The sequence below is a fragment of the Pan paniscus genome, chromosome 18 (genome assembly GCF_029289425.2).
Source record: "Pan paniscus chromosome 18, NHGRI_mPanPan1-v2.0_pri, whole genome shotgun sequence".
NCBI lineage: Eukaryota > Metazoa > Chordata > Mammalia > Primates > Hominidae > Pan > Pan paniscus.
The window spans coordinates 93,708,085-93,735,998 of NC_073267.2; the positions used below are offsets into that span (position 1 = coordinate 93,708,085).

At 54.0% G+C, this 27,914-nt stretch overlaps 2 protein-coding genes across 7 annotated transcripts in view; both read left to right on the forward strand.

Moving 5' to 3' along the window:
- The window catches only part of OSGIN1 (oxidative stress induced growth inhibitor 1), a 35,438-nt gene extending 28,665 nt beyond the window's left edge, over positions 1-6,773 (forward strand). For all 4 annotated transcript variants that reach the window (XM_034940810.3, XM_055100545.2, XM_055100544.2 and 1 more), the window contains 3 exons: positions 1,028-1,219; positions 1,440-1,531; positions 5,503-6,773. In XM_034940810.3, the coding sequence (XP_034796701.2) occupies positions 1,028-1,219; positions 1,440-1,531; positions 5,503-6,448 (1,230 nt within the window). In that variant the 3' untranslated portion in view covers positions 6,449-6,773. The remainder of the gene's footprint in view (positions 1-1,027; positions 1,220-1,439; positions 1,532-5,502) is intronic.
- A 2,140-nt stretch (positions 6,774-8,913) lies between these two features.
- The window catches only part of NECAB2 (N-terminal EF-hand calcium binding protein 2), a 33,854-nt gene continuing 14,853 nt past the window's right edge, over positions 8,914-27,914 (forward strand). Inside the window, exons 1-5 of one of the 3 annotated variants that reach the window (XM_034940814.4) lie at positions 8,914-9,267; positions 12,512-12,536; positions 18,478-18,586; positions 20,857-20,882; positions 21,048-21,145. In XM_034940814.4, coding sequence (XP_034796705.2) covers positions 9,067-9,267; positions 12,512-12,536; positions 18,478-18,586; positions 20,857-20,882; positions 21,048-21,145 — 459 coding nt within the window. In that variant the 5' untranslated portion in view covers positions 8,914-9,066. Of the gene's footprint in view, positions 9,268-12,511; positions 12,537-18,477; positions 18,587-20,856; positions 20,883-21,047; positions 21,146-27,914 lie in introns of those variants that run through there. The other 2 variants (XM_034940816.3, XM_034940817.2) reach the window with 2 other exon arrangements.

The following is a 27,914-nucleotide window of genomic DNA, read 5'->3' on the forward strand; positions in this document are numbered from 1 at the left end:
AGTCAGCCACGGAGATCGTGAAAGAGAAATCAGAGACCCACAAATGCCACACGATCTAGGGCTGACTATGCCCTAGGCCGGTGGTTCTCAAGGAGGGGATGATTTTTCTCCTCGGGGGGCACCTGGCAATGTCTGGAGACAATTTGGGTTGTCATGGCAGGGTGACGGTACTACCAAATCTAGCAGGGTGGAGGCCAGGGATGCTGGCAAACATCCAGCACTGCACAGGACAACGAGGGTGGTGAGACTGAAATATCTGTGGTGGAGTTTCTCAACCTTGGCCCCACTGACATTTGGATGACTTTGTTCTGGCTACAAAGAATGATCTGGCTCAAATGTCAGTGCGGCCAAGGTTGAGAAACTCCACCACAGATATTTCAGTCCCACTACCTCCTGCCCACAAGGGTTTGCAAATCCTCCCTCCGTACCCCTTGTCTTCCACTGTGCTCCTCCACAACCTCCCCTTGTCCACCTCCCTCGTCAGGCCGTGTACATCCTCCTGTTCCCTTCCCGCCCCTGAGTTGGAGATGAGGAAATAGGTCTTGACCATTTGATCTAGATCAGCATTTTTCAAAGTGCTCTCTATAGAATACTAGTTCCTCAGTATAATATAGAGAGAAAAATGTCCCCACTCCAGTAAAACAGGGACACACTGGGTTCGGCAAAATTAAACAGGTAAATGATGGCTGCAGGACTTGTTAGAGCCTTTAATATGCCCGTCTGTGTTATCTGCTCTTAAGAGGCAGCACCTCCCAAGCTGATCTGACCACACTGATATTAGGGACCAGGCAATCGCTCCAGTCTCATCTAAGCTTGCACATTTGGTCTGTACTCTGGGGCCCTTGGCCTCCTAGAAAGACCTCAAAACGAGAGCTTCAAACTACCCCCAGGGTGCGCATCTCTCTGAGACCCTCCAGTGCCAGGGAAATGGCCCGGCCCCAGTCCCCACGTTCCTGCCCAGCCTCAGGCTCTGGGAAGACGACCCCGCCCTCCTCCAGCAGCCCCTCTGACCTATGCCCCCCTTCAGGACCTGGACTACCTGTCCGAAGGCCTCGAAGGCCGATCCCAAAGCCCCGTGGCCCTGCTCTTTGATGCCCTTCTACGCCCGGACACAGACTTTGGGGGAAACATGAAGTCGGTCCTCACCTGGAAGCACCGGAAGGAGCACGCCATCCCCCACGTGGTTCTGGGCCGGAACCTCCCCGGGGGAGCCTGGCATGTGAGTGGGGCAGCGAGGGCATGGCTTGTGGGGGGCTCTCTCCCTCATTCTCCCCACTTGGGGCTGGGACTCTGGCATCTCCCTTTCCTCATTCTCCACCCCGCAACCCTGCCTCTCCCTCCTCCCTCTACCCAGCCCCAGCAAAGGCCTCCCATGCCCTCTAGCCCCAAATGGGTTCAGGCGAGCAGAGGCCTGGACCAAAGTGTTCCTTTCCCTGCAGTCCATCGAAGGCTCCATGGTGACCCTGAGCCAAGGCCAGTGGATGGGGCTCCCGGACCTGGAGGTCAAGGACTGGATGCAGAAGAAGCGAAGGTGAGGCCGCCCCGGAACGCCTTGGGGGACGTGGAAGGTTGGGCCTGTGAACCCAGAAAATCTGAGACAGGTCTCAGTTAATTTAGAAAGTTTATTTTTCCAAGGTTGAGGACGTGCCCATGACAGCCTCAGGAAGTCCTAATGACATGTGCCCAAGGTGATCCGGCACAGCTTGGTTTTATACATTTTAGGGAGACATGAGACATCAATCAATATTTGTAAGAAGTACATTGGTTGGGTCTGGAAAGGTGGGCCGGCTTGAAGCAAAGGCAGGAAGTGGGGAGGGGGCTTCCGGGTCGCAGGTAGGTGAGAGATAAACAGTTGCATTCTTTTGAGGTTCTGATGAGCCTCTCCAAATGAGGCGATCAGATACGCATCTATCTCAGGGAGCAGAGGGGTGACTTGGAATGGAATGGGAGGCAGGGTGGCCCTCAGCAGTTCTCGGCTTGACTTTTCCCTTTAGCTGAGTGATTTGGGGGATTCCACAGGCCCCCCACAGTGAGCCCGTGAGCCAGAGGTACAGGGGCTTCAGAGTGCATCTGGTCTGTCTTCCTCTTCTTCCAGAGGGGGAACCTGAGGCTCAGATAGGGAAAGGACTTGTCCACCCCACATGAGTGGGGGTGAGCAGCAGAGCTGGGCTCACCCGAGGACCCCCTGTCCCGTGCAAGCAGCAGACCACCCTGTCACATGGCCCCCAACTGGGCCTCCCCGTAGTGCCCCAGCGTCTAAGGAGGGGGTAACACCTGGCCCCTGAGCCCCACGCCCTGCCCCGTGCCTCTGGCACAGGTCCCCCAGTCCTTGTGGTCTCCCTTCAGCCCTTCCCTCTATTCTGAGCCTGGCCTAGAACAATCTTTCTGGGTCAGCTAATAGGGTGACTTTCTTTTTTCTTTTCTTTTTTTTTTTTGTAATGCTTTTGCTACAGGTGAGTTTCATCCTTAACCATGAGCCCACAAGTTGGGTAAATTAACTCACCTAAGGTCATGGAGGTTATTGGAAATGCAGAAGGAAAACAGCTCACCCCAAACCCACACTTCTCCCCGCCCTTTCACTCCTGGGGTATTTTCTCCCCATCTGGCTTCCTGCCCCATCATGGCCACCCTAGAGAAAAGGTTTGTGAACCCTGAATATTTGAGACGGGTCTCAGTTAATTTAGGAAGTTTTGTTTGTTTGTTTGTTTTTAATGAAGTCTCGCTCTGTTGCCCAGGCTGGAGTGCAGTGGCACGATCTCAGCTCACTGCAAGCTCCGCCTCCCAGGTTCAAGCCATTCTCCTGCCCCAGCCTCCCGAGTAGCTGGGACTACAGGCGCCCACCACCACACCCAGCTAATTATTTTTTGTATTTTTAGCAGAGACGGGGTTTCACCATGTTAGCCAGGATGGTCTCGATCTCCTGATCTCATGATCCGCCCGCCTCGGCCTCCCGAAGTGCTGGGATTACAGGCGTGAGCCACCACGCCAGGCTAATTTAGGAAGTTTAATTGCCAAGGTTGAGGACGCACAACCATGACAAAGCCTCAGGAGGTCCTGATAACATGTACACAAGGTGGTCGGGGCACAGCCTGGCTGTATACGTTAGGGAGACTTGAGACATCAATCACTATATGTAAGATGGACATTGGTTCCATCCAGAGGCGGGACAACTCCAGCAGGGAGGGGTGTTTCCAGGTCTCAGACAGGTAAGAGACAAACGGTTGCATTCTTTCGAGTTTCTTATAAGCCTTTCCAAAGGAGGCAATCAGATGTGCATCTATCTCAGTGAGCAGAGGGAAGACTTTGAGTAGGACGGGAGGCAGCTTTGCCCTAGGCAGTTCCCCGCTTGACTTTTCCTTTAACTTAGTGATTTGGGGGCCCCAAGATTGATTTGCCTCTCACAGTTTCAGTGACTGAATAAAGGAGTTCCAGTCCCTGCTCCTCCTGGGGTGCATCCACTCAATGAGAAGCTGCCCCAGCGCAGATACCTGGGTGCAGTCTGCCTCTCGGGAAGCCCTGCTTCCTCCGCCCCCAGGGCTGTGACCAGGCCTGTGTCCCCAACGGCAGGCACTCCAGGCGTCCCCCTCCAGGCCTCACTATCTCTTTGATGCGAAGACTCTTCTGCATGTTTGGGAGGAAGACTTCCAGGTTTGTGTAGCTACGTGTTAGTAGGCAGCCAGAAACTTACATTTTGCTTGTAAGCACAGCCTTTTATAGGCTCATTTTGCATTTTCACATTGTATCCCAAGCACTTCATGTGGCGAAGTCACAGCGTTCAAAACCATCCCTTTACATGGCCTCACGATATTCCCAAAGGCGAGTGAGCATCCCCAGTCCAGCAAATCTTCACCGAATGCTTATTATGTGCCAGGCCTTGGGCTTAGACGTCAGAGCACAAAACCACCGCAGACACACCCCCTGCCTCATGGCACTGCCAAGGTTACCCAGCCCCTGCCAGCCCTGGAGCGTTCATTCTTTCGATTGTGTCATTATTGTAAATAACTCTGCACGGAACATGCTCTTGGGACCGTTCTGTGTCACAATCTTTACAAAAACTGAGAAAAGAATGACTGCCCACAGAGATAAATTCCAGGGTCGCAGACGGGCTGCGCTGGGTTGACTGGCACGGCCTTGGGGGTCCATTGTGAGCTCCTGCTACATGTAGCCAGACGGCAGGTGGCACAGGATTCTCCCCTATGGGAGTTCATCTTGAACCATGAGCCCACAAGCTGGGTAAATTAACTCATCTAAGGTCACACAGTGAGATACAGGAAGGTGCTAGAATGATGCAAAGCCTGTCATTCAACCGCCACAAGAATGGGCCTGCAGTCACTGCCCCTGGAAAGAGTGACAATCCAAACAACAACAACAATAATAGAATACCTCCTGCTGCTGCGTGGGCTGGGAACGATGGTGAGTGCGTCACATGGGAGTCTTTAAATCAACTTTAAATCAACTTTTTGACTACATATAGGCTGGGTGCGGTGGCGCAAGCCTGTAATCCCAGCACTTTGGGAGGCCGAGGCCGGTGGATCACTTGAGGTCAAGAGTTCGAGACCATCCTGGCCAACACGGCAAAACCCCATCTCTAATAAAAATACAAAAATTAGCCAGGTATGGCGCTGCATGCCTGTAGTTCCAGCTACTCAGGAGGCCGAGGTATGAGAATCACCTGAGCCCGGGAGGCAGGGGCTGCAGCGAGCTGAGATCACACCACGGCACTCCAGCCTGGGCAGCAGAGTGAGACTCTGTCTCAAAAAATAATAAAATAAAATAAAATAAAATAAATTGGCTACATATAGAAAAGTACGTAAATCCTGTGAGTACAGGTTGATGAAATTTCTCAAGGTAAGCACAGAGAATCAAGAAGCAGACCCCCTCCCAGAAGCCCCCATGCCCTTTCTGATCAGGATCCCCTTCCCCATCCCCGGAGGTAACCCCTCTCTTGACATCCAGCTCCATAGATGAGTTCTGCCTGTTTCTGAACTCTATAAAAATGGAATCATACCATATTTAATCCTTTGAGGTGACAATCATGGTGGCCTATCCTTACATGGCACTTACTTCCAGTCAGGTTCCATCCTAAGCACTTTGTTTTTGTCAGCTCGCCAAATCCTCCCCACGACCTCACGAAATAGGTCCTGCCACCAACATCTTCCTCATTTTGCAAACTTGGGAAACAGACACAGCTCCCTGATGGCAGAGTCAGGATTCGAGCCCAGGCAGTGTGGCTCTGGAGGCTGCCCTCTGAACCCCACCCTACACCACCCTAGAGCATCCTACACCACCCTACACCACCTCTCCTGAGGGAGGCACCCTTGTTAGCTCCATTTTACAGAAGAGGAGACTGAGGCTTAGAGAGGTTGAATTACCTGGCCTAGTCCTACAGCTACAGCCTAGTCCAGCTCCAGGGCCTGACACTGCCCTGGACATCTCCCGTCCCACCCAGCCCCCCAACCCCTAACAGTGTCTGACTCTGGCGTCCTGCATCCTCCCCAACAGAGGTCTTCGCAACAGCCGGGCCACGGCCGGGGACATCGCCCACTACTACAGGGACTACGTGGTCAAGAAGGGTCTGGGGCATAACTTTGTGTCCGGTGCTGTGGTCACAGCCGTGGAGTGGGGAACCCCCGATCCCAGCAGCTGTGGGGCCCAGGACTCCAGCCCCCTCTTCCAGGTGAGCGGCTTCCTGACCAGGAACCAGGCCCAGCAGCCCTTCTCGCTGTGGGCCCGCAACGTGGTCCTCGCCACAGGCACGTTCGATAGCCCGGCCCGGCTGGGCATCCCCGGGGAGGCCCTGCCCTTCATCCACCATGAGCTGTCTGCCCTGGAGGCGGCCACAAGGGTGGGTGCGGTGACCCCGGCCTCAGACCCTGTCCTCATCATTGGCGCGGGGCTGTCAGCGGCCGACGCGGTCCTCTACGCCCGCCACTACAACATCCCAGTGATCCATGCCTTCCGCCGGGCCGTGGACGACCCTGGCCTGGTGTTCAACCAGCTGCCCAAGATGCTGTACCCCGAGTACCACAAGGTGCACCAGATGATGCGGGAGCAGTCCATCCTGTCGCCCAGCCCCTATGAGGGTTACCGCAGCCTCCCCAGGCACCAGCTGCTGTGCTTCAAGGAAGACTGCCAGGCCGTGTTCCAGGACCTCGAGGGTGTCGAGAAGGTGTTTGGGGTCTCCCTGGTGCTGGTCCTCATCGGCTCCCACCCCGACCTCTCCTTCCTGCCTGGGGCAGGGGCTGACTTTGCAGTGGATCCTGACCAGCCGCTGAGCGCCAAGAGGAACCCCATTGACGTGGACCCCTTCACCTACCAGAGCACCCGCCAGGAGGGCCTGTACGCCATGGGGCCACTGGCCGGGGACAACTTCGTGAGGTTTGTGCAGGGGGGCGCCTTGGCTGTGGCCAGCTCCCTGCTAAGGAAGGAGACCAGGAAGCCACCCTAACACTCGGCCAGAGCCGCTGGCTCCCAGGCCCTGAGAGGACAGAGATGACCACATCCCTGCTGGATGCAGGACCCGTCCAAAGATGCCCCAGGGAGGGGTGTCAGCCCACGTTGCTGGCCTTTGGGGTCAAGAGGAGTAGGGATCCCAGGCTGCCCTGGACTTAGACCAGTGTCTGAGGTGGTAACAGTGGCCGCAGGCCAGGGTCGGCCTAGACCTGGGATTTGTGGGGAAAGCTGCTGGTGTGACCAGCTGAGCACCCAGCCAGAAGACCTGCAGCCCTGCGCCTTCCAGAAGCAGGTCCCAAATAAAGCCAGTGCCCACCTGCTCTCATGCGTCTGAGGACTCTGTGCTCAGGGAGGGAGCTGCGTTCCCGGAACCCTGCACTGGGCTGGGGGGAAGGGAGGAAAGGGGATTGTGGGAGGAGTCCTGGGGCATGTGGTCCTGGATGAGGTCCATGGCTGGGGCCTTGGGGTACAAAGGATGGTGCCCCAAGTGTGGGGGCAGTTGAGCAGGCAGCTGTACTAGAGCCTGGGGGTGGGAGTGGCAAGTGTGTGCAGGCAGTGGTGTCCAGGAGGGCGCTGCAGCCCCGCCCCCTCCGCAGCCTGTCCCAGGCCTCCCTCCTCTCTGTTCTGCCATGCGGCCTCCTTTCAGTCCCTCCTGCTGGCCAGGTCTCTGCCTGCCCCAAGGCCTTTGCACAGAGAGTCCCCAGTCCAGGACAGTTTCCCGCCTTTCTTTAACTCCTCTTCCTTGGGATGTCTCAGCATAAGAATCACTTCCTCTAGGAAGCCTCTTCTGACACAAACCCCTCCACTGCCATCACAGCAAAGACTCCTTTCATGGTCTAAGGTGCTACCTTTTCATAGCAGTTCAGTTTTTTTTTCTTTTCTTTCTTTTTTTTTTTTTTGAGACAGAGTCTCATTTTGTCACCCAGCCTGGAGTGCTGTGGCGCTTGGTTCACTACAACCTCTGCTTCTGGGTTGAAATGATTCTCCTGTCTCAGCCTCCCAAGTAGCTGGGATTACAGGTGACTGCCACCTCGCCCAGCTAGTTATTGTATTTTTAATAGAGACGGGGTTTCACCATGTTGGCCAGGCTGGTCTTGAACTCCTGACCTCAAGTGATCCGCCCTCTTTGGCTCCCCAAAGTGTTGGTATTACAGGCATGAGCCACCACACCCTTCCAGCAGTTCAGTTTTAATTGTTCATTTGTTTGTGGAATCATTTCAGTGTTTGGCTCTGCCCACTTGGATGTAAGCTCCAGGAGCTCCGGGAGACCAAGTACACCATCTGTTTTGCCCATTGCTGGAACTCAGTGGTTGGGCACCTGCCTGGCACCTAGTGGGTTCTCCTTAATTCATCTTTTAAATGGATGGGTGGATGGATGGATGGGAGGATGGGTGGGTGGGTGGACGGATGGATAGATGAGAGGATGGTTGGATGGATGGGAGGATGGTGGGTGGGTGGATGGATGGATGAATGGGAGGGAGGGGGGTGGGTGGATGGATGGATGGGAGGGAGGGAGGATAGATGGATGGATGGAAGGATGGTGGGTGGATGGATGGGAGGGTGTGTAGGTGGGTGGATGGATGGATGGATGAGAGGGTGGGGGGGTGGATAGATGGATAGATGGGAGGGTGGGTGGGTGGATGGACAGACGGATGGGCGGGCAGGCAGATGGATGGATGGATGGATGGATGGATGGATGGATGGATGGATGGATGGGAGGGTGGATGGATGGATGGATGGAGGGTGGATGGATGGATGCCAGGGAGGGAGGATGAGTGGGTGGGTGAATGGATGGATGGATGGGAGGATGCTGGGTGGGTGGATGGATGGATGGATGAATGGTTGGGAGGGTGGGTGGGTGGATGGACGGACGGTCGGCCGGCCGGATGGATGGATGGGAGGATGGGTGGATGGATGTACAGATGGATTGATGGACGGGTAGGCAGGCGGATGGATGGATGGATGGACGGACAGGTGGGGGGGTGGATAGATGGATGGGTGGATGGAGTGTGAAGGAAAGATGTTCTGGGGTGAAGACTGGTTCTGGGCGTTTTGTAACCAAGGGGGCGGCCTGAGGGGGCGTGCACGCCCGCGGGAGTTAAGGGTGGGCGCCCGTGGGTGTGACGGGGCCGCGGTGCGTGGGCGCCGCTCCCCGGGGCTGGAGCCGGCAGAGGGCGCTCCGGGCTCGCTGGACACCCGCGCTTCGGCCCCTGCTGCGCGCCGCGAGTGGGAGGGGGGACTTTAGAAGCGGGGAGAGCAGGAGACTTTTGGGGAGCAGACCCCAGGGGCGCCGCCCCGCCCCCAGGCCCCACATACCCCTCCCCTCCGGGTAGCCCCCTCTGTGGCTGCGCCCGCGCCCCTCGCCCCGGCGGGCAGTCCTCAGGCCCCGCGCCCGGCCGGCAGGGGTGGGGGCGGCGGGGAGCGGGCACGTGGCTCGGGGTCCTGCCGGCCCGCCCCCCGGCGCCGGCCAGTCCCCGCGGTGTCCGCGGCCGCGGGGGCAGCGGGAGAGAGGGCGGGGCGGCGCGGGCAGCGCGGGGAGGGGGTCGCGCGGGGGCGGGCCGCAGCTGGGCGGGGGTCGGCGGGCTTCCGGGCGGCGGCGGCGGGCGCGGCGCGATGTGCGAGCGGGCGGCGCGCCTGTGCAGGGCCGGCGCGCACAGGCTGCTCCGGGAGCCGCCGCAGCAGGGCCGGGCGCTGGGCGGGCTGCTGCGCTGGGTGGGCGCCAGGATGGGCGAGCCCCGGGAGCCGCTGGCCCCCGCCGCCCCCGCGGACCCCGGCCCAGCCTCGCCGCGCGGGGGCACCGCCGTCATCCTGGACGTGAGTACGCGCCGGCCGGGACCCCCGCCGTGGCCTCCGCTGGGACCCGGAGCCCCCTCCGCCCCTCGGGCGGACCCCGACGCCGCGACCCGCGAGGCCCTCCCTACCCGGGCAGGAGACCCCCGGCCCCTCCGCGTGCCAGAGCGGGAGCCCCCAGCCCCGCCACGTCCAAGCCGGTCTCCAGCCCAGTCCTCTCCCTGCACCGGGAGACCCCCCTCCTCCGCCCCTCCACCGGCGCTTCTCGGAGTCCCTGCCTGCCCACAGTGGGGACCCGTGAGCCCCCGGACCCGGCCACTGTCCCTCTAGTTTTGTCCAAGCCAAACCCCCACCCTTTACCCCGCGGGACCGGAGCCCCTCGCCGCGTCCAGCCGCCTCCTCCTCTCCATCCCGGATCCTGTCCGGAGCGATACTTTTCTGAGACCCCTCACAACCCGTACCTCTAGCCCACCTCTCTTCGCCCGAGACCCTGAGCCCCCGTTCATCTCACGCCCAAAGACCCTTTGCCCCAGCTACTGCCACTTTAAAAGTGAAGCCCCCTCCCCACCTTCTGTCTTCTCGTCTCCTTTCCATTGAGCCAGAGCCATCGCCCATCAGCCCTGAGCTGGGACCCCTCCGGTCTTCCCCACCCCGCCCCCTTCCATTCCAAGTCCTCTGTTCCCTTCCCCACACCCCTCTCCCCTACCGAGAGCTGGGTCCTCTTCATGGACCAGACTCACCCCTCACCCCTCCTAACTCCCCTGGGACCCAAATCACCCATCTCTGGGAAGCCCACCTCCCCCTCCCACCCGCCCCACCCGGGAGGGAGGAATCTTTGGGGGCGGCTCGGAGGACGAGGACTTCTCCCAGCAGAGAGTGCTAGGAGGAGGCGGAGGAGGCTTCTGGGGGTGTTGACTGCGTGTTTCAGCGAGGGTCCTGCTGGGGTGGGGCTGGGGGCTGCCTCTGCCTGTGTGGTGGATTTCTGGGAGAGTGGTGGGTGTGTGTGAATGTGCACACGCGTGTATCGCGGATCCCTGTGAGTCGGGGGATTCCCTCCCTCCCTCTCTCCTCTTCCCTGCTCCTGGAACCCTTGGCGGGGTCTGGACTGGGAGGGCCGGACAGAGCAGGGGGAGCTCTGGAGTGCCACACTCGCAGGCACACATTCACACACTCACGCACTCGCTTACGCACGCACACACAGCCAGAGACACACCCATGCAGCCACACCATCCCCTCCTCAGGACCCCCGCAGAGCTCCCACTGAAAGTCCTGGGCAGAGCCCTGCAGCCCCAAGCTGCCCTGCACGGAAGCCCTGCCCAGTCAGGGTGGGGGCTCTGAGATTCCATCTCCTCACCTGCCAAAAGGAGTGATGAGCGGGGGGTGGGGCGGGAGGTGCTCGTGCAGACTCCTGGAGCTGGCTGACATTACCAGGTGTCAGCCCTGCCACGTCACTCATGTGTTCAGCATTCCTGCCCAGAGCCGGCACCTGCCTGGTGCCTGGCCTCAAGGGGGATCTGGGACACCCAGATAGGGACCCCAGTTTTGAGGAGCCTTGCCCAGTCAGGAACGGGGCTGCGGGGTGCCCAGGCTGGATCTTTGAGGAGGGCTTGGGGGTCTGAGGTGCAGCCAGGAGGAGGGGTGATGTTTGAGGGGCCCTCCCTTTCTCGTTGCCTGGAGGGATGGGGGGGCGAGGGCATCTGTCCTTTACCCCAAGGCGAGGACAGAGGGTGGAAGGCTCAGAGTGAGTATTACCTCCTCCTCCTCCATGGCTGACCTGGCCCCAGCAGCCCTCCCTGGTGTCGGGAAATGTGTACATGTTGCTGCCTCTCCCTGGGTCTCAGCACCCTCCTTGTTAAAACAAGCCACTGAGATTGGGGTGGGGGCCACCACAGACGCTGGGATCCTTCTCAGGCTTTAAAGTGCTGGTGGGCCGGGCGCCGTGGCTCACGCCTGTAATCCCAGCACTTTGGGAGGCCGAGGCGGGTGGATCACCTGAGGTCAGGGGTTCGAGACCAGCTTGACCAACAAGGTGAAACCTCGTCTCTACTAAAAAATACAAAAATTAGCCAGTTGTGGTGGCGGGCGCCTGTAGTCCCAGCTACTCGGGAGGCTGAGACAGGAGAATTGCTTGAACCTGGGAGGCAGAAGTTGCAGTGAGCCAAGATCGCGCCACTGCACCTCAGCCTGGGTGACAGAGCGAGACCCCATCTCAAAAAAAAACAAAATAGTGCTGGTGAATCAGTCCCCGTGGGAACTGGTTATAGTGAACGGTCTGACTCCACTACAGTGCAGAGTAGGTGGGACATCCTGCATTGCAAACAAGCTCCTGCAGGACCCAAACAGCTCCTGTGAACAGCAAGGTCTTAGCGCACAGGTGTCAACATTGGGCCTGGGAGGCTTTTAAAATGGTGAAATCAGAGTGGGCCTCACAACAGCTGATTCAGTCACCCTGGGGTGTGGCCTGGGCTGAGGAGGTTTTGAAAGCTCTCCAGGCGACGGTGTTGGAAGGGGCGGAAAGCTGCCTTCGAGCCTCAGCCTGGCAAGCAGCACCTGCCAGCCAGACCTTGAGGAAAGAGGAGCAGCTCTGTCCCACGGATTCAGATGTCACTGGAAAGGCAGAACGAGGAGGCACCTGGTCTTGTAGGTTCAGGCCAGCCTTGGAGCTGCCCTCCTCCCATCCCTGCCTAATGCAGCCGGAACTTCGTCTGCGGCTGCTTTTCTGAACTCTTGGCATCCTGTTTCTCCTCCTGCACCCCAAAATTAACGCAGTCCTGCCCGTGGCTGGCATTGTCACCAGGCCTTGCAAACACCTCCGTCGGACTTAGCCCAGCCTCCCTGGAAACACACCAGGGGTTTTGGAAGGACTGCAGTGGTAAAGGTTGTGGCGCTCCCTGGGACACTGATTGGGAGTGTGGTTGTGTGCAGCTGAGCGTTTGGCGGTGGGTGAAGCCGCGTGGACTGATGACTGTGGACCTACACCTGCAGGGATAGCCGTGGGCCTGCGTGTGTGTGTCAGCGTGGCTGGGAGCAGGCTGGTGGTACTGGCAGCCGCTTCCGCGTGGGCGAGGGGAGGGCCTCTGTCTGCAACATCCCTCATCAGTTCCCCCTGGATCCCAGCCCGGGGAGGGGGAGAGGGAAGGGGGGCTCAGCTTCCCAGGACCCTAAGCTGCTCCTGGGAGAAGAGAAGGATCCCAGTATCCGGTCAGAGGCTGCAGGAAGCGCTTGCCTCTCCCTGGCCCAGGGCTGACTCAGCCTCTCTTTTCTGCAGATTTTCCGCCGTGCGGACAAAAATGGTGAGTTTCCCTTCCAGGCTGACCGCCGCCCCGCTCCTTCTGTCCTCGTGCTTCATGGGGAAGGGATCAGGGATAGGAGACAAGCGCAACCTTGAGCCTAAAGGTTTGGAGTGCAGGGGTCTGAAGTTAGAAGGCCAAATCCTGCTGCTGCTCTGTGCCTTGACCTCCCTGTCTGTAAAATGGGAATCCTAGTAGGGCCTACTTAGTAGGGACACCTCCACTCAAGGGCTCAGTGAGTCATGTCTGTGATGCCAAGAACAATGACTGGCCGTGGTAAGGGCTGGGTGTACTTTAGGCCTTTTCCTAGCTGGGCTGGACCAGAGGAGCCCAGGCTGGGGCCCAGAAACCCTCCTTTGAAGAAAGCCCCCAGCCACACGCTAGGCCCTTTACAAGCCTTGGTGCAACTCTTTGTCATAGCAACCTGAGCAGTCAGTGCTCTTGCCTCTGTTGACACCATAGCAGCCCAGAGAGGTTAAGCAATTTGCCCCAGGGTTGCCCAGCTGCATGAAAGAAGCGGAGGCTCTCCTGAAGACCGGGGCCCTTTTCCCTTTCTCTCTCAGCCTCTTCAAAAATGTGAGCAGCGCCTTGTGGCCACGGAATTCATAGCGCTCCACTTCTCCCGACTCCTTGGAGGGGCTCCACTTGCAGAAGGAGCCCAGGCCTTGAGAGAATAAGCACGTTTAGGAGGCCCAGCTGAGCTTCGGCTGACAAAAAGCACCTTCTTAAAAATACCAGAATCATTATTACAGTTGCCACGCAACTCACTGTGGACTTGAACCAAGACAGATTCCCTCTCTGGGCCTTGGTTTTCCCGTGGGTAAAGTGGGGCAATAACACTTGCCCTGCCTCCTTCCCTGGGTTTTGGGGAAAAGCCAGAGAGGCGGTGTGGGTGACAAATGTTTTTAAAGAGAATCGCGTGCTCCCGGTATGTTCATTCATTGAGAAAATCCACATCAAGTACCAAGCCTGTGGCAGGGGAAGAGCAGGTAACAGAGACCCTGTGACCTGCCCCAGGGCCCTTGGTCCCCAACGCCTCTGGCCCCGGTTCCTCTCCTGCACAAGCTGGAGTTGAGGGTGGCAGCTCTGGCCTGGGTCTCCAGCACCCGCCTCATCCCTGGGAGTTCCTGTTGACGGCTCCCACCCAGGGCGGTTGCAGGGTGGAGTTGGAGGCCTTGGGCATGGTGGGAGGGCAGGTGCACAGGCCTGGGCTGGAATCAGTTCCGACGAGTCTCCCACCCTGGCCTCCTGCATCCCTGGGGGGTGACAGTGACCACTCCCCGGCCTCTGGGGAAGAAGGACCATCAGCAGTGATTCCATACGGAGCAGAGGAGGAATAAGAGGGACGTAGGGAGATGAAGTGGCTCTGGAAAAACAGCCGTAGCATCATGGCCTGAAAAGCCTTGGAGATGAGGAGGGGAAATCGGGGCTGTCCCCTGAGATGGGGTTGCTGGAGCCGTCAGCATCATCGCCTGTGTGCTGGCCTGGCTCCTCCAGCAGGTTGAGAGGTAGGGATTTGGGTTTGTCCCTTGTCCTGGGCCTGATACCCAGCACACAGTAGGTCCTCGGTAAATGTCTGTAGACTTGGTGGACGTGTTTGTTGGTGAGAGCGTGGCTGTGCGTATCTCGGTGACTCAGCAGCGTGAGGCTGTTGGGAATGCGTGTGTCCAGCGTGGGCCTGTAGCCACGGCTGTGCATCCCGAGTGTGTGTGCAGTTAGTGTGCCTGTGTGGCTTCCTGAGTGTGCAGCTCTGCAGGAGCCACTGCAGTGTATACACATGGGCGGGTGGTGACTGGCCCCCTCGGGTACAGATGGGGTTCTGTCCTTGCTGCAGGCTTCCCCCATCAGAGGCCATGTGTCCACCCCCTGAGCACAGCTGTGGGACCCTCAGTTTCCTTACTGCAGCCTCCTCAAAGGCCGAGCCTGTTCCTTCTCCTTGGGGCTTACATCTTCCCAGCCACCACTATGTGACCGTTAGGGGCTGTCACCAGGGTGAATGTGGGTGTGAGATGCGGGTTCCAGCAAGAGCTTCCCAGGTCCCCCAGCCTGACTGCCTAGGCTCAAGTCCTGGCTCAGCCGCGTACCGGCTCTGGCCTCAGGCAAGTCACCAAATTCTCCAGCCTCAGTTTCCTTATCTGTAAATGGGAATAATTACAGCACCCACCTCAGAGGGCTGTCTGAGGATAGAGAGTTGCTCTCCTGGCTTCGCTCATTGAAGATATCAATAAGTCCCAGCTGCTCTGCCTCAAATGCCTCGGAAATGGGAGTCCGCAGGTGTGGCTTGTCCAGAGGGGTTTGATTCCTCTGTGCTCAGCAGGGAATTCAGTCTGGGGGAGGCTGCCAGCAGTCACTGAACGTCTGTTAGGCACCAGGACTTGAATGCGCTTTTTCCTTTAATCTTCATTGTGATCCTCCTGAGACAAGAAGTATCAACCCCCACACTCCTTCCAGATGACGAAAACAAGGCTCGGAGATGGCACGTGATATTCTTCACATGGTCGGGGGGCAGTGATGCAGGCAGGTTCTGATTCAACACAGCAGCTTAAAAGCTTGTAGGAGTGGGGATGGGACTTGGTGTGGGTATAGATAGGGGAGTGGTGTGGAAATAGAATGGCTGGGGAAAGAGGAATGAGTGTAGGGGTGAGAATAGGTGTCAAGGAGGTGTGGACACAAGAATGAGAACAGGTTTGCAGGGAGGTGTGGGTGCAGGGATGAGAACAGGTGTGCAGGGAGGTGTGGGTGCAGGGATGGGAACAGGTGTGCAGGGAGGTGTGGGTGTGGGGATGAGAGCAGGTGTGCAGGGAGGCGTGGGTGCGGGGATGGGAACAGGTGTGCAGGGAGGTGTGGGTGCAGGGATGGGAACAGGTGTGCAGGGATGAGAACAGGTGTGCAGGGGGTGCAGATGTGGAGGCCGATAGGCACACAAGCACACACAGGACTGCTCAACACTGATGCTAGCCCTGCCTCAGGTGTCCACAAGAAGGATGGATGGGATGCCTCAGGGGAGCGGGAGATGGGGTGCAAACTCAAAGGACCCCCCAGGCTGCCCTTAGGACTTAGAGATTACAGGAACAAAGGCTCAGGGCTGCCCTGTCAGGGTGGCTCCTGTGACAGAGACTTGTTTGGCTGAGCTGGATACCGGATGCCCAGTCCCTATGGGAAGGTTAGCATGAGGGGCCTGACTGGCAGCCTGGGACATAAACTCAGGGGGTGGCAGAGGGCTGAGTGGCAGACAGCATTTCCCTTCAGGGACATGGACGCTGACAGGCTGACAGGCTCTTGGCATTTGAAAGGTCATGGAGACAGAGAGTGAGTTCGTGCTAATTAGCAAAGACACCTGCAAACGGCCCGCTTGGGGTTTCTGGCAAAAGTGCCAGCGCGGGCCCGCTTGGCCTGTCTAATTGGACTGGGGGCCTATGTAGGGCATGTTTTTTCCTCATTAGTGAATTCATTAGGGCCATGATCAGGCGTTCAGGATAAATGTCAGCCGAAAGCTTAGTGAGGGGGCACCTTGCTGGCCTCTGTCTGCCTGCTCTCCCTGTGTGCCGAGGGGGCACCTTGCTGGCCTCTGGCTGCCTGCTCTCCCTGTGTGCAGAGGGGGCCCAAGGTACCTGGACAGGCAGGTGGGGAGATGAGCCAGCCAGAGGGAGGCTGGGATTGGGGCTCACAACCCCTGTCATGCCCATGGTGACTGCCCCTCACCCGAAGGGGGTGCCTGAGCCAGCACCCACCCCCTGCTGGGTAGGTGGCGATCTCGCCACAAGATCCTACCCCTGGATTAGGTTGAGAGCCTGGACTTGGGAGCCAGATGGCCTGGGTTCAAGCTTCAGCTGTAGGACCTAGGCAAGTACCCTAAGGGCTCTGTGCCTCAGTTTACCCCTCTAACATGGAAGTGGTAGTACTACCTGTGTCGTGAGTGTTACGAAGACTAAAGGAGTGAGTCCGTGGAAGGAACTCCACGTGTGGTGTGACTCCACGCTGGGATTCCTGGGTTTTATCTTCAGGCTTGCCGAAGACACTCGGAAGGCGTCCTCTGTCACAGAACACAGAAAGCCACAACTTCGATTTCACTTATCTCGTGGCTGACTTTGTGGACTTTTCGTTGTTAGGTTTGGGGTCTTTGGTTTGTGCATGTGTGGTTGGATTGGGGTTTTTTTGGCCTTTCCTTTGAAAGACAGAAATTCTTCCCACTGTAACCTTGAAATCTGAGCTGCGATGTTGGGGGCATCTTGGGATATTGGCCCTAGCCCCCCGTGCCCACACGTTCATATTCTTTACCGGTCTTTGATACTTTATGCTCTATGGGGTTAAAGAGAAAAGTGGTGGCATGAAACCTTGGCAAGATCTGAGGACCCCCCTCTCCTGAGCTTATGCTCTCACCCTGTGTTGAGCTCCAGCAGAGCTGCCGGGAGCACAGACAGAAGCACTGGAGCCTTTAAAGTTTAAGAATGACTCATTCTCAACCCAAGTATGTCTGCCATGTCGGGTTAGGCAGGTTGTGCGCTGCACAAGGGCACCCACCCGACGAAGTGGAGGGTTTCAAATCCAGGCTGCAATCCGCTTTCAACACATGTGCACTGACACTGGTCTCATCCTCTCAGCAGAGAAAGGAGTGTCTTTTTCTAATCCATAGGAAGGTGCCATGTGGACTCTCAGGGCCCTTGTCCCAAGCACCCAGCTTTGAATGCAGATCCTCTGGAAGTAATGCCAGGGGTTTATGCAGAGAGGCTGGGGGCCAGGAACTGTCATGGGCTCCCTCTTGTCCCTGACCTCCATGCCACTCACATAGTTTCTCTTAAGGATGAACAGATCCTTGAGGAGGGGGGAGGTGGCTGCAGGGCAGGTGGGGGATGAGCTTGCTGGCATTTGCTCAGCAGGTCTGTTCAGGTGGAAGGAGCTGAGGGTGGAAGCTTAAGGACCGCCTCCCAGAGTCCCTGATGTTCTTCTCAAGCCACCTCCCCTGGTGGCCCAATCTGATCCAAACCCACAAGACCTTCCTGGTAGGGCCAAAAGTGTCCCCACAGCAACTGCAAGTGAAGGGAAAAGGTGAGGCGATGGGTGGGACAGGTGGCATGTGTCCCACCCATCCCTCCACAGAGCCCCTCCACAGAGGGGCTGTGGAGGCCCCTCTGTGGAGCTCCACCTCAGAAGCACAGCCTCTGGCCAGCACGTTGGCATCTCCAGGCCTGGCACCTCCTTCCCGCATGGCTTGGCATCTAGATGGCTGCATCTGTGGCCTGGGAGAGGAGGTAACAGTGAGAACCTCATGCCGGCCATTGGCAGGCATCTCATGCTGCCTCAGGGAAGGACCTGAAGTTTGCCACATAGATGGGGCGGAGAAGAAAGGGTTGTTCTGTACTCTAAGAACAGTGCTGAGAGAGTCAGGGCTTAGGGGCTGGGATTGGGGTTGGGAAGCTATGGAGTGGTGGCTCATCCAGCTGCTGGTCTTTGGATCCACTTTATACCAATGGTGTGACATGGGACAAGTTGCTCACAGTGGGTTATCTTAAATAGCACCTGCCTCCAGGTGGCCATGTAAATTGAATGAGAGAAAATTCACTGGCAGGGGGCAGATACCCTATATTTGTTGAACGCATGGAAAATGTTGAGTGCATGGTGAACCCAAGAAAGCTAGCTATTGCATTATTGTTAGTTTGAGGATTATCTGTAAACAGGCATTGGTCTGGGAATTAGCTGGATGAGGCAGTGATTCTCTGTGTACTGGAGTTTACTGGTTAGTGTGGGAATTAGCTGGGTGGGTAGGGATTATCTAAAATGGAATTTGTCTTTTAGTTTGGGGATTAGCTGGGAGGGTAGGGATTATCTGAGCTGGAGTTGATCTGTCAGTCAAGCCATTGACTGGATTTGGGGGCCATGCATGCACTAGCCCCACCAGCCTTATCTCTGCAGACACCAGCTCCTTTCCCTGCTTCCTTCCTTGCAGATGATGGGAAGCTGTCCTTGGAGGAATTCCAGCTCTTCTTTGCAGATGGCGTCCTCAATGAGAAAGAACTGGAGGATCTCTTTCACACGATTGATTCTGACAACACCAAGTGAGCTTCAGTCCTGGCTGGCAGAGCGGGGGTGTGTGTGGGCCGTGGTGGAGGCATCTTTTCATCTAGTGTCCATTCCTAGTCCCCTGTAAGGGGCAGGAGAACTGAAAATCCCCAAATTTGCTAATCCAGAAGTCAGCTCTTCACTGCCTGGGGTGAATGGGGCGTGTGCAGATTCATATTGCGTTGGCTACTATCGCAAGTGTCTCTTCTGAGTGCACATGGCCAACTAAGGAGAGACTCCTGGTTTTGCACAGTGGACATGGGATTATGAAAATGGGAAGGTGGCAATGACTTCATCCTTCTGCCATCTTCAGCCAGCAGCCAGTTCTCACCCCAACCCCAATGCCTGTGTGTCCTCCCAGTCCCAACATTAACTGTGAGGTTGAACCTCATCCTAACACTGACTCCTGTGTTAAACCAAACACGAATCCTAACTCAACACTACGTCTATCATTATAGTTTATTAAACCTTTTCTCCAACCCAGTCATAACCCTGACCTGCATCTCAGAATCAGCCAAAAACTCTGTCTCCACCCATCTCTAAATCAAGTGGAAAATGCAGATTCTACTCAGACTTACCCTTGACCCTTCCCAGCCTCACCTCCAATCTTGCCCTTTTCTTGGGATTCCCCAGACAGGATGAGGTCTGAGCCCTCTCCTCAACCCCACCTTCAGGAGGGATCAGAGCCCCACCTGGTCTCCTTTCTCAGGCCTGCTCGCGTGATGAGGACCCAAGCGTCTGGAGGGCTGCTTAGGGCACATTTGGTAAGCGGAGGTTCTCTGAGACTGACTAGAGATGGTCTGGACAAGGAGCTACCACCAAACCAGTGTGCAAGGGGTAGAGTACAGTGGTGGCTTGGACCAGAGGCTGCGGCTGAGAGAGTCCTGGGGGGCACTGGCTGGGGACCGGGATATGGTAAGTGGAGCAGATACCATCCTCTGGGAAAGGCCACTTTAAAGAAATGGCTTCAGGCTGCAGACGGCGGAATGGAGAACTCTCTGGGGCCAGATGGAGATTTCTGAGCTGTTACTGCAGCTTCCTGGGGTGCTTTGAAGGGGCCAGGCAGGTGCCCATTGATTTAGACCTTCTCTTTCAGGGCCTTTTGTGTTAGGGCCAGCGGGGTAGAGGCGGGGGTGGAGGCAGAGGGAAGAGGAGGCACTGGTTTGAGAGTCGAACTGTGAGAGTACGTGTGGGTGGGTGGGGGTGCAGGGAGGACTCGCGGTTATGGAAGGTCAAAGCTCTATAAAGACTTTTAGGATTAATCTCCCCAACATTACCTAAGGTGTGAGCCACGAACATTAGCCCCTTGGGATGCTAAATAGACTTTGTGCCCCAAACAGTGTACAAACCGTCAAAAAGTTTTGTGAAACATGAATTAAAGCAGAATGACAGGGTCGCTTTCTGCAGGACTTGCCAGAACTCTGAATATGAGATGGAGGTTGGAGGCACCTCCTGACAGAGCATGCAAAGCCTCCGAGTGCAGATTCACTGGGCCACAGAAGCCTTCTGTCCAGATGTGCTTTGCTGAGCTTGGGCTCCACTGAGCGTGATGAGGGACCTAGGCCCAGAAAGGGGCACCACCGTATTGGGTCCCTTGCATATTGACTTGGCAGTAGCTCCTTATCCAGACCATCTCTAGCCAGTCCCAGAGGGCCTCAGCTTATCAAATCTGCTCCTAAGCTGCAGAACCACCATAGTTCCCAGCACTGCACCCCTGATCTTGGGGCCATTCTGTGCTCCTTCACTGCCATGGGGGATAGGCTCATGCTCAGCCTGCTCCCCCAAGAAAGGACAGGACCCTTCTCCAGGCTGCAGGAATGGGGATATGGGACCCAGGGGCTGCCACCAGAACAGGAAGGGCTCTGCCACAACCCCAGGAACTCCAGGACCCAGCAGGCAGGGTCGCCTGGGGGTGGGTCACTGGGTCAGATGAGAGCTTTGTTGACAGCCCGTCACAGTAATGGGTCCCCACTCTCTGTCCCTTTACCCCTTTCCTGGCCCCCAGCTTGGCCCTCCCCTTGGTGTCATTTATTCATGATGGGGTCAGCAGACTCAGAGAAAACAGAAGAAGAGTGGGTGGTGTGGGGGGTCAGACAGACATGGGCCTTCAGGGGCGGGGGTGTCACCTACCTGCTACACCCTCTTCTGTAAGGCGGAGCTTGTGGGGCCAGCACACAGGCTGCAAAGAGCAGGCAGGATGTGTGTTTCGCAGGCTGTGCAGGGTCAGGCCTGCTAACCCCTTCTCTGTCTCTGTCTGTCTCTGCAGCCATGTGGACACCAAGGAGCTGTGTGGTAGGTGCCTGGCTATGCTGGGACCAAGATGGGGATGCTGGGATGGGGTTGGATGAGAAGGGCCTGAGGCAGGGGAGGCTGGAGGTAGTGCAGATGGGAGGTGCAGGAGTGCTGAGTGGGAGGGGCAGGACCTGTGACCCCTGACCTTTGCCTTTCCTTCCCCAGATTACTTTGTGGACCACATGGGTGACTATGAGGACGTCCTGGCCTCCCTGGAGACCTTGAATCACTCTGTCCTGAAGGCCATGGGTTATACCAAGAAGGTCAGTGGGTGTAGGTGGCTCCAGGGGTCCAGGGCTCCAGTGCTGCTTCAGTTCCACCCTTGCCTAAGGATGCCTGGATTTTTGAAGACAGGCCGCCAGGGAGGCCTATCTCAGGGGTGGGCTTTGCCTGGGCCTCTTTGAAGCAGCTGAGATAAACTGGGAAGGGAATAGAATGGTTTGGTGAATGGCTCTGGTTGGGAGCAGGAGGCATTTTCCCAGAATCAGGCCTGATCCTGGGCTGGAGTCTTAGAAAGGGTGTCCGCAATCACCCTGTACCCTTAAGGGGTCCCCAGACAGGTGTCGTACCCTTCAGGGTGGGCTTACAAGACTGGAAGAGGGGGCGGGGTGGGGCGTGGTGGGGGGTGGTGGTTCATGCATCTGAACCCGGTCCCCTATCAGGTTCTCAATGCTCAGCACCTGGTTTAATCCTCACAGCAACCCTATGGGTGGTTGCTGTCACCTCCACTATCTCACAGCTATGGAAACAGAGGCTCACAAAGGTGAACTCAACAGAGTCATAGCCAGACAGCCATAGCTGCTGGCTGGGATGAGTGGGGAAACTGAGTCAGGGACCTGGTAAGAGGCATGGGAGTGTAGCATGAGACTCCAGGCACACCCAGGAGGCAACTGGAGAGTCAGTCATCCAGGAGCAGAGAGCAGCCATAGGGCACACTGGTCCAGGCCCACGGTGAGGGAACTGGGAGCATGCAAGGGTGAGGGACCCACAGGTGCTCGAGGCAGCAGCCACCAGCACCCTGAGCTTTGGGAGTCCAGAAAAGCCCAGCCTTGTCTGCCGGTTGAGGCCGGGGAACTTAGCTGATAAAGCCAGCCAGACCTGGCTGAAGGATCTGAGCTGGTTATTTCCCTTTCTGAGCCTCAGTTTTTCCTTCTGTGAAATGGAGACATCCACCTTATGAATTACAAAGTCCTTCAGAGATTGAGCCAAGTAAGGCCTCTGAGCTATTGAGCATGCAGGACCAAGCACGGAGCAAAGGCACCTGCTGGTTTGTATCAATACGCTCCTACTGTATGCTCAGCCAGATATTAAAACCCATTCTGTGCAATTTTCCCATGCTTCTCAGTTAGTGACTGCCATGTATTAGATAGTCTCTGTTTTGCCATATATCTAAAAATAGTTGGGCCTCATTCTGGGCCTCCATGATTCCACATTTCCATTTCTGTCCCAGTATCATGCTGTTTTGAGTCTTGCTGTTTTAGAGTATATTTTAATACCATGTAAGACCTGCTCCCTTCAAGTATTAATCTTTGTAGAATATCGTTTGATATCCCAAAGTATCAAGGTATAGGCAGTGGATTAGAAGGTAGCATGGAAAGATCCCAGGCTTCCGAGTCACCCAGACAAGGGTGGCAACGCCAGCTCTGCTCCAAACAGGCTGTGTGAGGTCACCATATGCTCACAGATGACCCCGGGAAATGGAAACCACCTCCTTGAGCCTCGGTTTTCTCACCTTAGAAGGGGCCCACGTCCTAGCCATGCTGTGAGGCATTCATAACATCCATGGTTGCGTCTTGGTCTTTAGTCAGACTTTGCAGGAACATAAGAGAGTTCTCCATCAGTGTCTACTGATACAAGTTAGACCGGTTTTAGAGATCTTGCTCTTGGAAGTCATATGCGTATGATGTCAGGGGTGGTCTTTGGTGGTTTTTTTTGGCAGTCGTGGTGATGATAGGTTGTTGCATTGGTGATTGGCGTTTCTTTTTTTTTGTTTTCTTTTTCTTTTTTTTTTTTTTTTTTTTTTGAGACAGAGTCTCACTCTGTTGTCCAGGCTGGAGTGCAGTGATACAATGTCGGCTCACTGCAACCTCTGCCTCCTGGGTTTGAGTGATTCTCCTGCCTCAGCCTCCCAAGTAGCTGGGACTACAGGCGCCCACCACCACTCCTGGGTAATTTTTGTAGTTTTAGTAGAGACGGGGTTTCACCATGTTGGCCAGGCTGGTCTCAAACTCCTGACCTCAGGTGATCCGCCCACCTCGGCCTCCCAAAGTGCTGGGATTACAGGTCTGATGTGATTGGCATTGCTTTTGCTTGCGTATTTCCTAACTGGTTTTTGTTTGTAGAAATGCAGCTTGTCGGTTGTTGTTTTGAATGCTTTTCTTGTATGTGCTGTTTGCTTTCGTCAAGCCGCGGCATCAGTTATTAAGAGTGCCGTTGTCTCCGCATTCTAACACGTGCCCCTCTTGCTTCCCTGTCTATCCTGTGGCATTTCTCTCATGTTCTAAAACATCGTGGTGGGGCACGGCCAGGCATGCTTGTTTGGCTCCTGATTTTCAAGTGCATCTCTAGTACTTCTCTGCTGATTATCATATTAATACCAGCTCTTATTTTAGAATCCTCGTCAGCATGTTGGAGAAATATTTTTGCATTCCCTTTTTTCCATTTTGTCTTAGGAGGGTGGTGGTGAATTTTTTCAAATGCCTTTTGGTATTTTTAAATGATCATATGATTTTTTTTCCCCTAAGCTATTGATGGGGTGGATGCTATTTTTAGATTGTCTCAAATTGAACAATCCTTCGCTCCCTGTGATAAACCCTAATTGGTATATTATTCTTTTATCACATTACTGAGTCCTTGTCATGAGCCAAGAATTTCATCTCTGTCTCCATTGGGAATGGAGATCGGATGATAGCTTGGGAATGATTTTGTGAGGTGGTTTTGAATGTGTTCTGTGTATGAATCAGCTTCTCTAACATAGAATCATTTTTCTACATAAAAATAGAATTTATCCATAACTCTTGGGTCTCAGTGTTAAACAGGGGAGGGGATGATTTTCATAGTTATTTTAAGGTCATCTCTACTTTTAGTCAACTTTTTCACTTGTCCATTGTAATATATATATATATATATATATTTTTTTTTTTTTTTTTTTTTTTTTTTTTTTTGATGGAGTCTCGCTCTGTTATCCAGGTTGGAGTGCAGTGGCACAGTCCCAGCTCACTGCAAGCTCCGCCTCCCGGGTTCACGCCATTCTCCTGCTTCAGCCTCCCGAGTAGCTGGGACTACAGGCGCCCGCTACTACGCCTGGCTAATTTTTTGTATTTTTAGTAGAGACGGGGTTTCATCGTGTTAGCCAGGATGGTCTCGATCTCCCGACCTCGTGATCTGTCCGCCTCGGCCTCCCAAAGTGCTGGGATTACAGGCGTGAGCCACCGCGCCCGGTGGAATATTTTTAAACAAAACTGCCCTAGGCATAGTCGTTTTTACAATCAGTCATGCATGGAATGTTTTATGATTATTTTTAAAAATCTAAAACATTGTTTGACACAAGTAGGCACTTAATGCAGATTAAGTTCAATAAAAGATCTGCTGCCGCTCACGGTGGCTCACGCCTGTAATTCCAGCACTTTGGGAGGCCGAGGCAGGAGGATCGCTTGAGCCCAGAAGTTCAAGACCACCCTGGGCAACATAGTGGGACCCCGTTTCTACCAAAAACAAAACAAAACAAAATTAGCCGAGCATGGTGGGATGTGTCTGTAGTTCCCACCTTCTTGGGAGGCTGAGGTGAGAGGATCTCTGGAGCCTGGGAAGTCGAGGCTGCAGTGAGGCACAGCATGCCGCTGCACCCCAGCCTGGGCAACAAGAGAAACCCTGTTTCTCAAAAATAAAAAAATAAAATGTGCTGCTATAGCTCACATCTTAAGTTTCTCCTATTTTTCTACATTTTAAAACCTTCTATTTGACAGTTTTGCCTGTTTTAATTAGCTGTTTCAAATAACAAGCTCCTGGCACATTTATTTAAATTTCATGACATGTTTTCTCATTTATTTATAGCTCCTATCATTATTATTTCCTCCCTCTTATAACTTTAGGTTTGTTGTTTTTGCTGTTCTTTTTCATATGTGAAATGGAATGCTTTTTTTGATAATGTTGACATTTTTAAAACTTACTTTTGATGGGGACTGGGTGCAGTGGCTCACGCCTGTTATCCGAGTACTTTGGGAGGCTGGGGCGGGCAGATCACCTGAGGTCAGGAGTTTGAGACCAGCGTGGCCAACATGGTGAAACCCTGTCTGTACTAAAAATACAAAAATTAGCCGAGCGTGGTGGCAGGCGCCTGTAATCCCAGCTACTTGGGAGGCTGAGGCAGGAGAATCACTTGAACCCAGGAGGTGGAGGTTGCAGTGAGTAGAGACTGCGCCATTGCACTCCAGCCTGGACAACAAGAGCAAATCTCTGTCTCAAAAAAAAAAAAAAAAAGTTACTGCTGGGTGCGGTGGCTCACACCTGTAATCCCAGCACTTTGGGAGGCAGAGGCAGGTAGATCACAAGGTCAGGAATTCAAGACAAGCCTGGCCAACATGGTGAAACCCCGTCTCTACTAAAAATACAAAAATTAGCTGGGCGTGGTGGCAGTTGTGTGTAATCCCAGCTACTTGGGAGACTGAGGCAGGAGAATCACTTGAACCCGGGAGGTGGAGGTTGCAGTGAGCCGATACTGCCCTACTGCACTCCAGCCTGGGCAACAAGAGTGAGTCTCCATCTCAGAAAAAAAAAAAAATTACTGTTGATGTTCCCATAGCAATCACAGATATTAATGTGTAGTATTTTCACCCTATTGTTTGAGCAGCCTGTTATGTTCTCATTTATTTTTCAGTTCATTGTATTAAGATAAAATTGAATGACTAGAAAGGTTTCTACTCTATTTTTTTAATGTACTGAGATTTTTCCATTACATTTGTGTTTGTTTTTATAACTACGTCATGAATGCTTAAGACGATGTGGATTGTGCTTGCAGAATTAGCAGATCTGAAAACAGCTATCCTTTCTTCGTTATGAAATATGTGTTGCCAAGAGGCACTTTTTTAAAGGTAAAATTATGTCTCTTCTGCAGGTATTCAAATACACACATCAAATATTTTTTCTTGTTTCTTTTTTTCTTTTTTGATATGGAGTTTCTCTCTCGTTGCCCAGGCCAGAGTACAGTGGAGTGATCTCAGCTCAGTGCAACCTCTGCTTCCTGGGTTAAAGCAATTCTTCCACCTCAGCCTCCCGAGTAGCTGGGATTATAGGCATGCACCACCACGCCCGGCTAATTTTTGTGTTTTTAGTAGAGACTGGTTTTCACCCTGTTGGCCAGGCTGGTCTTGAACTCCTGACGTCAGGTGTTCCACCCGCCTCGGTCTCCCAAAGTGCTGGGATTACAGGCATGAGCCACTTCGCCCAGCCCAAAGATTTTCTTTAACTCAATATGAGAATCAGATGTTGGAACTGGCTCAAAGGAGAATTGAAAGCACTTGTGCACTAATACATAGGTAAATAGCAATTCCGAAATCAATTGGTGAATAAATGCATGAATGGTCACTATCCCAGGGCAACAACCAATTGCCCTGTGGAGAGTGCCAGACAAACTTCCTGTGCATTTCTGTGGAAGCGATAAAGATGGGGTCTTGTTGTGTTGCCCAGGCTGGAGTACAGTGGCACAGTCATTACTCAATGCAGCCTCAACCTCCCAGACCCAAGTGATCTTCCCACTTTAGCCTTCCAAGTAGCTGGGAGCACAGGTGGGTGCCACCACTCCCGGCTAATTTTTTTTTTTTTTTTTTTTTTTTTTTTTTTTTTTTTTTGGTAGAGACAGGGTTTCTCTATTTTGCTTAGACTAGTCTCAAACTCCTGGGCTCAAGCAATCATCTCCCACCTTGGCCTGTCAAAGTGCTGGGATTACAGGCATAAGCCACCATGCCCAGCCAGAAGAGAACTCATTGAATTATTATAAATGGTCTATATCCACAGAGTTTTAAAAGTTGCTCCAGGGAGGGTAGGAGTGGGGTTAGGGTTGAAACATTACCTCGTAGGTACAGTGTTCAATATGTGGGTGACGGGTACACTAGAAACTCAACCCCCACCATGACATACCTGTGTAACAAACAGGCACAAGTATCATCTGAATCTGAAATAAAAATAATAAAACATAAAACCCAACTTTCTGTCCTCGGCTTCCCTCCTTTAACAAGTTCTCAAATCCATCTTTCAAATAAATAAATGTTGGAAAACAAAACAAAGTAGCTCCTGAATAAGGAAAGACTTAGATAAACTAGAAAAAATAGTAAACTTGGAAAAACAAGAAACCCAAGAGTCATTTTTGCCAATTTCAGAGACTTTCACTATTCTTTCTAACAGTGCCCTTTGCGTCCTTATTTATTATTATCTAATGTATCTGTTCTGTGAGACAGTGGTTATCTAATTTCTCATACTAAATTGCGTTTTGTCATTAAATCTTTGTGTTTCTAATGGTTTTCCTTTCTAATTTTTAGCCATGTTGTTTGACGCATATAGACTTTTGTTACAGTACTTCTGTTATATAATGGTACGTAGTTGATATGCAAAATTTAGGGAGTAAAGTATAAAGAAAATTCAAATCGCTTCTAATTCCCACTATCCCTAACCACTGGTAACATTTTAGCCTTTTTTTATGTGTATTTCTTAAACTTAGAATCTGGGTACAAAAATCTATTTCCTGCTCTTTTACCTAATTTTTTACCATTTTCCCTATGTTACTAAAACTGTTCAAAAGCATCATTTAAAATATTTTAGTGTACTTATTTTTCCTCTTTTGTTAGGTATATTAGATTATTTCCAAGTGTTTGCTATTATGAGTATTACATAGTTAATACCTTGTGGCAAACATAGTTGTCCATATTTTGCAGTATTTCTTGAGGATAATTTATCAGAGTTGGGGAATTAATGGGTTAAAGAATCTGAGCAGTTTACGGCCCGTGACATATAGCAAAATGGCTATATAAGATGGCTGTA